This window comes from Caloenas nicobarica, chromosome 5 (genome assembly GCF_036013445.1).
Source record: "Caloenas nicobarica isolate bCalNic1 chromosome 5, bCalNic1.hap1, whole genome shotgun sequence".
NCBI lineage: Eukaryota > Metazoa > Chordata > Aves > Columbiformes > Columbidae > Caloenas > Caloenas nicobarica.
In genome coordinates this window covers 15482896-15495509 of record NC_088249.1, presented here as the reverse complement: position 1 = coordinate 15495509, position 12614 = coordinate 15482896, and the positions used below count along the sequence as shown (strand labels likewise).

The following is a 12614-nucleotide window of genomic DNA, read 5'->3' as shown; positions in this document are numbered from 1 at the left end:
AACAAGAAGCTAAATTTCTTCCTCTCTTCCCGAGAGCAGTAGCTATGAAACCATGAGCCCCCTAAAGGACTGCCTCATGCAAACCCACATTTAATTTCTTCCACAGCATCTGTTCCTACATACTGGTACGGGGAAAGATTGCTCAGGGAGAGACAGCACATTTATGAGGAAACACGGGTACATTAGGAAGGGTTATCTGAGCAGACAGGTACTGAGATTTGCCCTATTGCACCAACACCTGCAATATGCACCACGACCTGCAATATGCACCACACTACAACACCCACAAAAAGCTGGATATAACAGAAAAGGGAGGAAAATCACAAGAAGAAGCAACATAGTCGTTGACTCTTTCTAGTCCCACTGGAAGCAATGGTGAGCACATTTGTATAAATAATTATATAAACAATTTCTTGTCAAAGCTAGACAAGCTGAATAGATAAATGTGGGTTTAGGCATTGGCCATAATGAAGGAAAATCAGCTCACTACCATTTAATTTCTGAGTGAAAGGCACAGCATGAAAATTTCAGCCAGAGGTTATCTGCATTAGTTCTACACCTTCGTGTCATTTGTTCTAAATTTCTAGACAATCTTTGTAGACAAGGAGAGGGAAAGGTCTTTCTAAACGAGACGACATGAGGAGACTGCCGTGGCTCTGCTCTGAAGTGACAAGCACCAGGAGTTGGGGAGTCACAGAAAAAAAGCGTAAGGAAGATGTATGTGAATTTTACAGAGAGAATTAGATTTCTCTTTTACGAGGCCCTCAGAGAAGGAAAAGTAAAATACCCCAGGCTGTCATTGCTTTCCTCATTTTAAAGGTGCTGTCTCAAATGGGACAAAAGATCCATTAGCAACTTCTTGTGAAACATCCCCAGGAGCAGCACACGAGGGCTCGTATCTCCCCTTACGCGTAAGTCATCAGTTAACGGCTGAAACTTATTAACAGCAATTTCAAACACCGATGTAGCGAGATAGCTTTTCTAAACGGGGATCAACGACAAACACTTTGGAAACTCAACAGGGCATAACCGCAGAGAGAGAAGCGCAGGAAAACGAGACAGCAACAAGTGCGAGGCCAAGTTTGCTTTGCCTACAAATATTCCCCAAGGGCATCGCCTCCGGCTGGCCGGGCCGGCGGGCCGGCAGGAGCAGCGGGGCGGGGGCTGCCCAGCGGCGCTCCCGGCGGGGAGAAGCGTTTGGACGCGGGGTCTTGATAAACGGGCAGATCGGTATCGCCACGGGCGGCCCAGCGAGCGGCTCCGGGAGGACACGGAGGTTCGCTGCCGGCCGCGGCAGCCCGGCAACCCGCCGCCGGGCTGGGCCTCAGCGGGCATGGCGCGGGCGCTGCCGGCGGGGACGGCACCGGTCTGGCCGGGCGCCCGCCGCGTTCCTTCGGGGTGAAAAATCCAGCAGCGCCGCTCGGCCCCGCGGCGAGCGGGTGAGCAACGGGCCCGGCTGGCAGCGCGGTGCCCTCCGCTTGCTCCCCAACTCTGCAAAGCCTCGTTAAAGTAACTGGGCCGGCAAGGCCGCCCGTGGTCCCCGGGGAGCGGGGCTCTGCCGCTCTCCTCTCCCCTCTCCTCGCCCTGCCGGGTGAACAAACGCGCTGCCGTCTACCTGTGCAACACCTCCGCAACACATTTTATTTACATGAAATCAACTCGGGGCATTGTACATTATATACAGATATTTTCCCCCTCCAACAAGGCAGAGCTTGTGCAAGATTAGTAGCATCCTCTGGAGCGTATCCGACAGTCCACGGGAAATATCCCCCCCTGCGAGATATCAGCTGTCAGAGTCCAAGTCGCTTTTCCCGTCCTCTTGTCTCTTCTCCGGAGACGTTTTAGACGCTTTATTCCATTTTTGTGCGTTTTCTGACTCCTCCGAAGACGATCGCTTTTGCCTCCTCCACTTTGCCCGGCGGTTTTTGAACCAAACCTGTTATGTTAAGAAATTAAATTATATGGGGAAAAAATAAAAATAAAATTAGGCAAACCTGGAGGTTGACGTCCTGCCCTGCCTCACCCGGAGCCGCATGCCCCCGCGACGGGGCCGATGTGCGGCGGCGGCGCTCGGGCCGAGGGAGGCAGAGGAAAAGCTGCCGCTCGGGTGGGAGAAGTTGAGCGCGGTCAGGAGACACGACCACGTCTCGACATTTGCTCACAGCAGTGTGATCGGCTCGGCCAGCCGCCCCCAGAAGGGCGCTTGGAAATAATAATTTTAAAACTTCCCCTCATCCCCCGCAAACCTGTTACTCTCCCCGCCGTCAGCTCGCCGCGGCCCAAGCAGCCGGGCTGGGGCCGCACCGAAGTACCTCCAGTCTGAGCGCGTTTAAATGCGAAAAGGACAGGGTAGAAAGGGGAAAAGGAATGCAAAATACCTCTACTTTTTCCTCTCTTAAGTGCACCCTTCTGGCCAGCTGTTCCCTGGTGCCCACGTCTGGATATTTCGTTTCCTGGAAGAGGTTTTCCAGCGCTTCCAGCTGCTCGTCAGTGAAGATAGTCCGGTGCCGTCTTTTTCGCCTGCAGTGCAGCTGGTTCAGTAACTGCAGCTCCGTCCGGGACAAAGTGCCCACGTTCATGTAGGGCAACATCTGATGGGGAACAGGGGACATCAGGACTGACCCAGTGCCCTCGTAACCTACGGACAGATAGACGAGACGACGACAGGCTTTGCATGAGATCACTGCTCACCCCACCCCGAGAAAATGTCCCCCCCCGCGCTCCTGCGGGCCGCCAGCTCCCCGCCACCCCCTCCTGCCCCGCGGTTGCGGGAACAAAGAAAGCCCGTCCGCCCCGTCCCGCTGCGCCCGGGGCCGCCTTACCTGAGGAGGGGACGCAGGAGCACTGCTGGGCGCCCAGGGGCGGCACGGCCCCGCAACACGAAGGGCCCACGGGGGACGCCGGTACATGCAGCTGCCCGTAGTAGTAGTTGTTGTAGCCCAGCCGAGATCCGGTGACCGCCGGCGGCAGCGCGGAGGCGGGTGCCACCGCCCGGGAGTAAAATCCGCCGTAGTCGGAGGCACTGCCGTAGAGCGAGTCCCCGTGGAGGCTGGGGAAGACGACGGGCGCGGCGCTCGGGGGCAGCAGCACCGAGTCCTTGCAGCGAGGTCTGGCCGCCAGGATATTGTCGATGCTGAACATGCTCACAGGCATGCCCCAAACCGTGCCGGGGCAGGGCGGCGGGGAACGGCCGGGGGAGGGAGGGAAGGAGGGAGGGTAGGCGGTGGTGCTGGTGGTGGTGGCTGGGGGGCGGGGGGGCTGAAGGCTGGAGAGACACAAAATCGAAACTTTTCGGAGAAATTTTAAAAAGAGATCGGAGAGAATAGAGCGGAGCTTTTTCCGAGGGCAGCTTGCGGGCAGAGTGTGCGTGTGTGTCTGTGCGTGTGCATGTGTGTGTGTGCGTGTGTGTGCGCGCAGGATCCACCCCGGGAACTTTCCCCCCTCAACTCTCGCCTGTTTACTGATCTCAACCCAGAGGGCTGCTTGGAGTATAATCCATCTGAACCTCTTCCCTTTTTTATACCCAGGCGACGTCATCCTGGATTTAGTTCCTGGTAATATGCAGATGACAAACAAAACCAGATTTGATTTTTTTTTTCTCCCTCTTTTTGGTGGGGAAGAGGTGGGAGTTACACAAAGGAGTGAAAGGAGCCCGGCTCTGTGTATTGAAAATTAATGAAATTAACGTAATCCTTTCCATTAGTGGCCTTTTTTGAAAGGCCCCAGATTTAGGCTTGATCTCTGTTGCACCGTCTAATTGCCCAGGTTAATCTTATTAATGCCATTGTGCAGAAGTGGTTAGCAGTTCCTAGTCTTGTCTATTATGCACCTACTTTGTTCGTGTTAGTTCACATTAGTGGGTGCGATTTCCTCTGTCTGAAGCGCAGATTCATTATTTATGCTTCGAATTGGTTAAGAAACACTTTAAAAATAAATAAACTGCGATACAACCATGCAACTCCCCCTCCAAGTGTTTCTGTAGGACGGTTCGAATCTTGCGTCCCCCGGCTCGAAGAACTGAAGAGGAATTGAGGAGTATACGTTCCTCTGATTTAAGCTTTACGCAGTGAAATAACAACGTGTTCACTGAGTAAATGAACAACTTTTTTTTCTCTTCTGCTAGGTCACCTGGCGGAACTAGGACGAGTGAACCTTGTAAACTTTTTTTTTTTAACAGATTCAGATAGGTATCATTTTTTATTTTTAAACAAGCCAAGAGGTGGGAATAATTAAGACTCGTGTCATCTCAAATCCCCGGGTTTGGTAGGTGTTCCGATTTGCTTCTGACCCATTCTGGTGCCGTTTTCTTTTCTTTTTAAGGAAGAAGCGTTCATTTCCCATCTTAGAAAACAAAGCCTATAGAGTTGCAGTGATACGGAGAACTTTGTATTTTGCATGTTCCGTGAATTAAAACGGAGCAGTTTAAAGTCCTTAAAACTCTTCCTATTAAGACGTTTGGCTGTCTTGGTAGCTGGCTCTTGTGATTTGCAGAATACTTCGTCTGTCACGACTGTCACTGGGAATCCACAGGAGGTGAACTGAATAAGATTAGACTATTTACCCCATCAACCCTCCATCAAAGAAGGTAGGAAATTGTACGCATGAAATGAAAACAAGCCATTAGGGTCCGTTTACGAGGAACACATTATTTTTCCTCAACAAAGAATATTCTCGTTAGCGCTTATTCGCACTTTATCCTTCATTTCCTAGATATTCCAGGATGTAAAACCGCATCTGAGAATGGTCTAAACCAAAACCCTATTTCTAGAAAAAGACTCGTATGAACGTTAAAGAAAAAGAACGACAGGACTTAGTTCTTATTTTATTGATACATCGTGATGTGACTAATTATTAGCATCGTCTTCTGTTTATTTGCCGATCAATTTCTTGCTGCCTTTAACATTTAGACCTGAGCTTCTTACAAATTTTGCAAATTTGATGTAAAGTGAAAGTATTTGACAGAGGGGTTTTTTGTTAGTTTTGGGATTTTTCTTTTGCTGTTTTGGAGGGTTTTTTTTTTTTTTTTTTTTGATATTGTTGTTGGTTTTTTGCTTGTTTGGGGTTGCGTTCGGGGGTGAGTTTTTGGCTGGACTGGTGGGGTTTTTTTGGTAAGTAATTCCCCGGGTGCAGCTCGGTCGTGCCGCACGCAGAGCAGCGCGCTGCTTAATTCCGCCATCGGGATGCTCGTTCACGTCCTCAGCGGCTCTGCTGCAATGCGCGGAGCATCTCTCCGGTGGCCTTTGCAACCCCCGGCCGTGAGCGGGGCTGCGGGCCAGCCGGGCTGGGAGCCCCCGGGAGAGCCAGGCCCGAGGGGGTGCCGAGCGCTGGGGCACGGCCAGCTCTCTCACCGGCGAGAAGGGGAATATCTCCTCCACGGGTGCCCTGGGGATGTCCGTGGCGAGAGCCCCCAGTCCGGCCCGGGCCGCGGCTCTGCGGGGGCGGATGCTCAGGGCAGGTCTCCCCGCGGGACTCCGCGGAGCTCGGGCCGCGGGTGGAAGGCGGGCGGCGAGGACAGCACTTCGCCCCCAAATTGCCGTCCCTCGGGGAACGGAGTAACCCCGCTGAAGTCTCGCTCATGCAGAGGAGGCCCACGGGGGATGTATCCGCAGCCGGGGCCGATTTCTTGGGTGCTCAGCATCGCTTGCAGCAGGATTTCATCTTCGCGCCTGCCCAGCTTCTTCCAAGTGAAAGCAGCACCACGGGACACGGGTGGGCATCAGGGGGGCTGCGGCATCCCCGGGGGCAGCCGCGGCACCGGCGGGCTACACGCCGTCTGGGCTGTGCGAGCCCTCGGCTTCCCAACGAGGTTTTCGATCGAGGAGGCTTTGCTGAAGGATGATCCACCACACTGCAACGCTTACCTTTCTTCCGAATTCAGAGATTATTCTTATAAATAACTTGTCATCCCCGTGGGGAAGTTCTCTTTTGTTTTGTTTTAATCTTAGAAGTCTTGCAGTGCAACTCCCAGTTTTGATACCCGCTTCGCAAAACCTCCTCTCGGAGTTTCTCATTTCACATCCCCCATTCGCTAACTTCGCAAACGTAAAATCGCGTTAAACAAACAGTCAGTTGTCACACAATGTCGGGATGAAATTGTAATAACAAATGAAACGCAAGCAAATTGTGCTGCATAGTGTTGCTAAGCAATTGTTTGTTACTGGAGGATAGTCACAGCATGGGTTGAAAGACAGATCTAAAGAGGAGTATAGCACCGAGCAGAAGAAGCTGTTAGGTATGAAATAAAGTAAACACTGCACTGATTTTCAACATTATTACCCAAACACGATTTCATACAAAGCAATCACCATACACAAGCCTATGAAAATGCGCTTGTTGAGAAGTCGGCCGGTTTTTTTATTTCAAGGTATTAAGGAATAATTCCGGGGATGCAATATACACCGCCTCCCCGGTGCTGGCTCTGCCCGACCCGGCGGCGGGAGCGGCACCGGGGCTGCCGCGGACGGGGGCCGGAGCCTCCGGCGGGGGTGGCCCGGGGGATTCACTCCCTGCCCGCCCGGCCGGGGCTGCCTTTGGGCTGCAGGTCCCCGGCTGAGGCTCCCGCCCGACCCGAGGCGAGAGTCAGGCTGGAATGAATGAAAGTTTTTTGGTGAATCGCCGGCCGCGAAACTCTCTCGGAAACGACGCCTCGCAGCACATCTCTCACGTCCAGATGCCATCACGCTTCAGCGTTCCTCGAGTTTGTTTCAAATTGATTGCATCATTACTTCACACACACACAAAACAATCATACAATGCGAAATTACGGTAATTTGTTCCCAGAATAAACTCGTCTTGAACTGATTAGGAAAGTCAGTCATTTGAAAACGAGGCAGAAACGCGTTTTTTTCTAAAGCTTCCTTCTAACAATATCAGCTTCTAAAGTTTTCATTCATATAAACTTTATTAATGAAGATCTTTTATTTAAATGTCAAGGGGATTTGAAATTTAGAGTAAATTATGAAGCATGCATGTCTCGCCAAGTCATGGGTCAAATGCATTTGTGAAAAACTGGTAAAAGAGCATATGGTTTTGAATTTTTCTACAATGACTAGTGTTTAAATAAATTGCTTGTACTGCTTAACTTCATGTATAATTTTGACAGAAATTGGCCTATAGCCTTTTGATATGTAAACATTTCAGCCTTTTATGCGGTATAAAAAGACACTTGCTTTTGGGGATCAGCTAAAGCAGTCACCCTGTAATTCAGAAAACTGGCACCTAACATTACATTCTTGCTACATTTCAACTTTCAAGTGGCAGCATAAAGAAGGAAAAGAGAAGGGACATTTCAAAAGCAATGTCCAATTGGAATTAAAAACTGCAAATGAGGTGAGAATGGGCCACTCGCTATCTGATTGAAATGGATAAACCACAGCACTAAAGAGAATTCTCTGTCTTGCTTTCTAAAAAACAGACGAATCGGTGAAAATAGACTTCAACGTAGCACAGACCTGACTTGCATGTCAAATTAATGCCTTAGAACAAAATGTGCCTGAAGTACAAATAGGTGTGATAAAGAAAACCCAGATATCCTTTCTGAATTCTATGAGTTGTTTCTCTTTGACAGACTATTTTGGTCTATAAAATTAAAACGCACTTTTATATATAGATTATTAAATAAAATGTATATAAATATACCATAACCCTTTGAATTGCCACTTAGCTAGCTGCATGTTCACTTGCATTTCACCAGTTCCTAAGTCTTGCAGTTTTTGCTCCAGCAAACATACCGTTGTCTTCAATTAGTGTTCAATTAGTGTTTTTGTTTGTTTGGGTTTTTTTTTTTTGGTTAGTTGGTTTTGATTTGTGTTGTTGTTGTTTTGGGTTTTGTTGTTGGGGTGTGGGTTTTTTTGGGGGGATGGGGGGAGAGTGGTGCGTGTGTGTGTGCTTTTTGTTCGTGTTTTTGTTTGTGGGGGTTTTTTGTTTGTTTGTATTTGGGTTTATGGTGTTTTGTTTTGTTTTGTTTTGTTTCGTTTTCTGGTGAAGAGGAGAATAGAACTTGCTAAGTGCTTCAGGATATAGCCCATAAAAATAGTGTGTATAAATCCACCAAGCTACTGAATAAATCCATTTATTGCTAATATATCTGTCCCACATAAATAAACCTCCTAATGTTGATTGGATGGATAAGTCTAGCCCAGTGCTAGACAGAGCAGGACCTGGATAGTTGCCTGGTGCCAGACAGCTCAATATGTTTATTTCCTGTGTACTTTAGCTGGGACTAAGCTGAAGTTGGAAAAAAGTTTAAATGAACTATATAATTTCAATCTGTTACTGTAGTAACATATATTTATTGTATATGTCAGTTTGTCATACACAGAGTTCTAAAGATACACTGGCCCTTTTGTTAGTGGTTGGAGGTGATTTTGTAATGAGTCAACATAGACACATTCTGTTGCAGACAATTCAGATGCTATAGCAATTTAAAAGCTGATATAGATTCAGTTTGTTGTGATGTAATCTCATGAAGGAAGTAGAATCTCTTAAAGGTTTCCATGAATGTGAGCAAAGGCAAAAGAGAGGGGTTTTTGCAGGTTTCTTATGTATTCCAATACATAACACACTTAGCAAACAAAAAGGTATAACATTAGTGATATAGCAGGAAAAAGACTTTTACTCTAAACAGAAGATTCTACATCTAAACTGTGCAGATCGTTGCAAAGAAGAATCTTTTAAAATAATATGTCTTCTCAAGGGCACAGTGGGAAAACACATCAGGTCCTTGACTGCACTTGCAGGAGTCAGCAGGAGGATGCCCTGCTACTTGGCAATTTTGCTTTCCATCAAACGTAGTTTGAGTGAGATACTTTACTCAAATGTCATGATCAAATGTATTTAAGCTCAGTAAAATGGGGTGGTCTGGACATCGACATTAAGAAAAAGTTTCATTCCAAGGGATGTGCAGTAGAGGCTGACAGAGCACAAGTCTACTGCACACATGTGACTGACCCATGTTTTAGAAGTGACTCTCTATTGCCAAAATTTCTCCTCCAAACTGAGCCATACTGTACCAGTGTGGTTATAAGCTTCCATGTCAAGGTGGCTTCATTCTAACGTTTTAGTACTTTAATTTTTCTCCGTAAGGATGAGTAATTCTCTTTCCCCATGTTATATACACAGTCACATGTAACAGTGCATAGGCAGATATATATGTATATCTAATCCCTACATATAAATGCATAAACTGTGCTCATCTTAAGCATAGTTATGTTATTAGATCTCTTTCTATGTCAGGCTTTATATTAATACAAGTACAGTAATTAAAAAAAAGGCAAAAGACTGCTTTCCTGATTGACAAACATATAGCAAACATAAGACCTCTGTTGTTGATTTGCCTGTTTCTAACGAGTGAACTAAATTTTTGGATCCTCATGTAGCACACTGGATTTTAAACCGCAAGAGATCCTGAGCACACACAGCTACAAATCAAGTCAACAGAAATTGTGTGTGGTCAGCACTTCTCATTCTACACATGTATTATTACATTGGCTAAAGCTCTTCTTTGTAGTATCAACTGTACATACTTAATGCCAGCAGAACCTCTCCTCTCTCTGAAAAGGGCCTGGGAGATTACACTCAGAGTAGCCCTTTATTTGTAACGCAAAGAGCCTCAAAAGTCTTTTCTAGGGAGTTAGAGCAACAAAGTCAGGTTTAAAATTAAATAAGTTCATTGTACAATAGACAGATATTGACTTGTTTTCTGTAACATACACATGATATATTTTTGAAACTTCTATGGGTTTTTTTAGGAGCTCTAGAGTTTATGAATATCACTGCAATATAATCTAAGAATTTTTACTCTAGTGGAACTAGAACTGGGGCCAAATCCCACACCTATGGAAGTCTGTTTGGTAATTGCCACTGATTTTTCGTTGGAACTAAAACAGAGAGATGGATCTTCCAGCTAAAAGTCACATTATCATTCCCAAAAACCATATGACTGAAACCTAATAGACTTTTTTGGAGTGAAGTGTGCTAGATACATATCATGAAAGTTTACAGTTTTTAAAAAAATACAGGAAATTATATTAAAAATGAAGGTCAAAAGTAAAAAAAAAGGATAATCATAGTAGAGAAATATATAATGAAGGATAATAGATTTAAAGAAAGCAAAGCAAATATGCCAGAGGAATTACAAAATCACTACCTTGGCTAGATGGTATTTTGCATTAATGAAATTAATAATATCACTATAATCAGTTTCAGTGAACGGTGTTTACACTAGACAGATAAAACAGGATCATCCAGTGAAGCAATGGAGGTGGGAGAATTATTATGTTTACCTACTAATGCTCTCAACCTTAATATAGACCTCTAGATTAAACCATACCACTGTCAGTCAACTGTATCCCTATTTGAGTTCTCATTTATGCATTATGGGAAAGAAACAACATCTTATTTACAGTAAAGGTCATTTGCGGGATTGAAGGCAAGACCCAAACCACTAGAGGACAGAAGTAAAAAGCTATGTTTATACGGTATTATAAAGCTTGGGTTTTCTTCTTTTTACTATTTCTAAAGTCATTTTAATTTGTAATGTTGGCACATTTAAGAGTTTTGATACCTTTCTGAAAGTCATCAGAAAACTTTAAAATTAGATACCATTATCTTAAAACCTGGATTAATTCATAGCTACTCCTTTCCTTTTTAACCATCCTCAAACAGGACTAGATTTTTCAAGTCCTGCAATATATGTTCACCTATAGTTGATAATTTGCAACTTATACTTTTTATACTTTGAATCTCACCTGATGAGATCAGGAATTTTTATAATTTGGGGCTATATAGTATTCTGATACAAGTACGTCATCTACTTCCATGAATCAGGAATATTATGCCAGTGTTTACTCATTTGCAGCTGTCTTAAAGATAAGACACTTTCCCTTTTCATTTCATCTTTCTTTCTACTTCTTATGCACTGCTTCCATGCAATTCAGTCTTTAACCTCTTGGTTTGGAACAAAACTCTGTTCTTTTATTATAATGTAAGTTTGGAGTTTTCTTGATGTGTTTATTCCAAAGTTTTAGTAAGATATGCAAGATCATGGTCTGGGCCCATTGCCTGTTTCAGGAGGTCATTGTGGTGTGCAGTTAGATATAATTCTGGAGCAGGAACTGAGCTGAGAACGTGACACAGCAGCCAAAAGTCAGGGATAGTTCCTTTTCCAGATTTTTTGTCAATAATGTCTTCCTTGTTTATGTGCTGACATGGCATAACATGTTTTTGAGAGTCAGGATGAATCATTACATGACTTTTGCCACCCTTAAAGTATGCTCAGAGACAGGAAATAATGACTCCTTGCTTTGCTTCTTGCAGTGGCTACATCAACATACATCAGGAATAGATTTGAGGATTAAATACGCTCTAAACTTTGACAGATGGATATCTACATTTCTTGGGCCAATTCTTCACTATGCTTTAACCTTCAGGGTAGCAAATATGCATAGGCTACCACGTTGAGAAAATCCAGTGGTCACAAGGCATTTTGGGACAGGTCTAACCAAGAAAGTTAGTGCACAAAGAATGTGAATTTATAAATACCCTTAGTCTACACGAAATCTGCACATGGAAGAGCTTTTTGTACTGAGAGTACCTTGAGTCTTTCAGCCATCACGTCACCTGTACCACGAGCGCCTGCACAGCTCACTTGCAGAAGACAGTGAGTTGCAGATCTATACGCCACCTTACTGCTTGCTCCTGAAGAAAGCCCCTAGCTTCACAAAACAGGCTTACCTTAAAGCTGTGGGCTTTTACCACTTCATGTTCAGAAGTGACCTAAAGATAAGGAAAGGCATCAATTCGGCAGCAAAGGTCTTACTGAGACTCCAGGTCTTTGCAGAACTCCAAATTTAACCCAGTAGCAGCTGTCATGGTCACCGTCTGTACTTAAGTTTTGCTGCTCCAGACCTTTGAATTTCATGCTCATTAAAAAATTTGCTGTTTTGAACAGGGCATGAAGATGGGTTTGAAAGAGCAGTTAATGACAGCAATGTCTACCTGTTTTCATTGCTAATTTGGGCATCTATCTGAACGGTTATCTGTTTGCGTACTTGAGGCATTGCAAAACCCAGGGTGGGTGTCATGTGAAGTTTTAGTGTATAAACATTTTGTAGTATACATTATAAAAAAAACTTTTGAAAGTTTGGAGGAACTTCCAGAACCTTTGAAACAGAAAAAAAGTTCCAATATACATATTCTCAGTTTGTCCAAAGCAGGTAGTGCACTGGTTTGGTTTTCTTTGATTGTACAATATTTTCTCTACAAAGACCTCTTAAGTCATCAGTCACCAGATGTCTAATGCTTTAGTCTAGCAATTAGAATTTAAATCCCACTAATTTCAGGTTTTCCTAACCTCAGCCTGCCCTAATTTAGCAAAAGGAGACTGGCCCGTGTTGAAACATTAGCACGATCCATGGAAACCAGAGAACTTTTTGTACAAATATTCCCTAGCCTCTACTCTGGCCCCAACAACTGGATTCTTGATTCTAAGATGATTTAAGCATGAACATCAAGCACTCAAAAGAGCTATGTTGAAAGAATTCTGACTTTCTTGTACACAGAGTGCCTTGACTTCAGAACTGGCTGTGGTTAACACAAACGTTAGGTTAGCATGC

The 12614-nt window shown here is 45.1% G+C and overlaps 1 protein-coding gene across 1 annotated transcript; it reads right to left on the bottom strand.

Moving 5' to 3' along the window:
* Window positions 1-1698: 1698 nt before the first annotated feature.
* GSC (goosecoid homeobox) lies at window positions 1699-3537 on the bottom strand. The gene is given in 5 exon segments (XM_065636774.1): window positions 1699-1936; window positions 2379-2638; window positions 2823-3165; window positions 3167-3382; window positions 3385-3537. Coding segments are annotated over 5 exon segments (1125 nt in total). The 3' UTR covers window positions 1699-1783.
* Between the last annotated feature and the right edge of the window lie 9077 nt (window positions 3538-12614).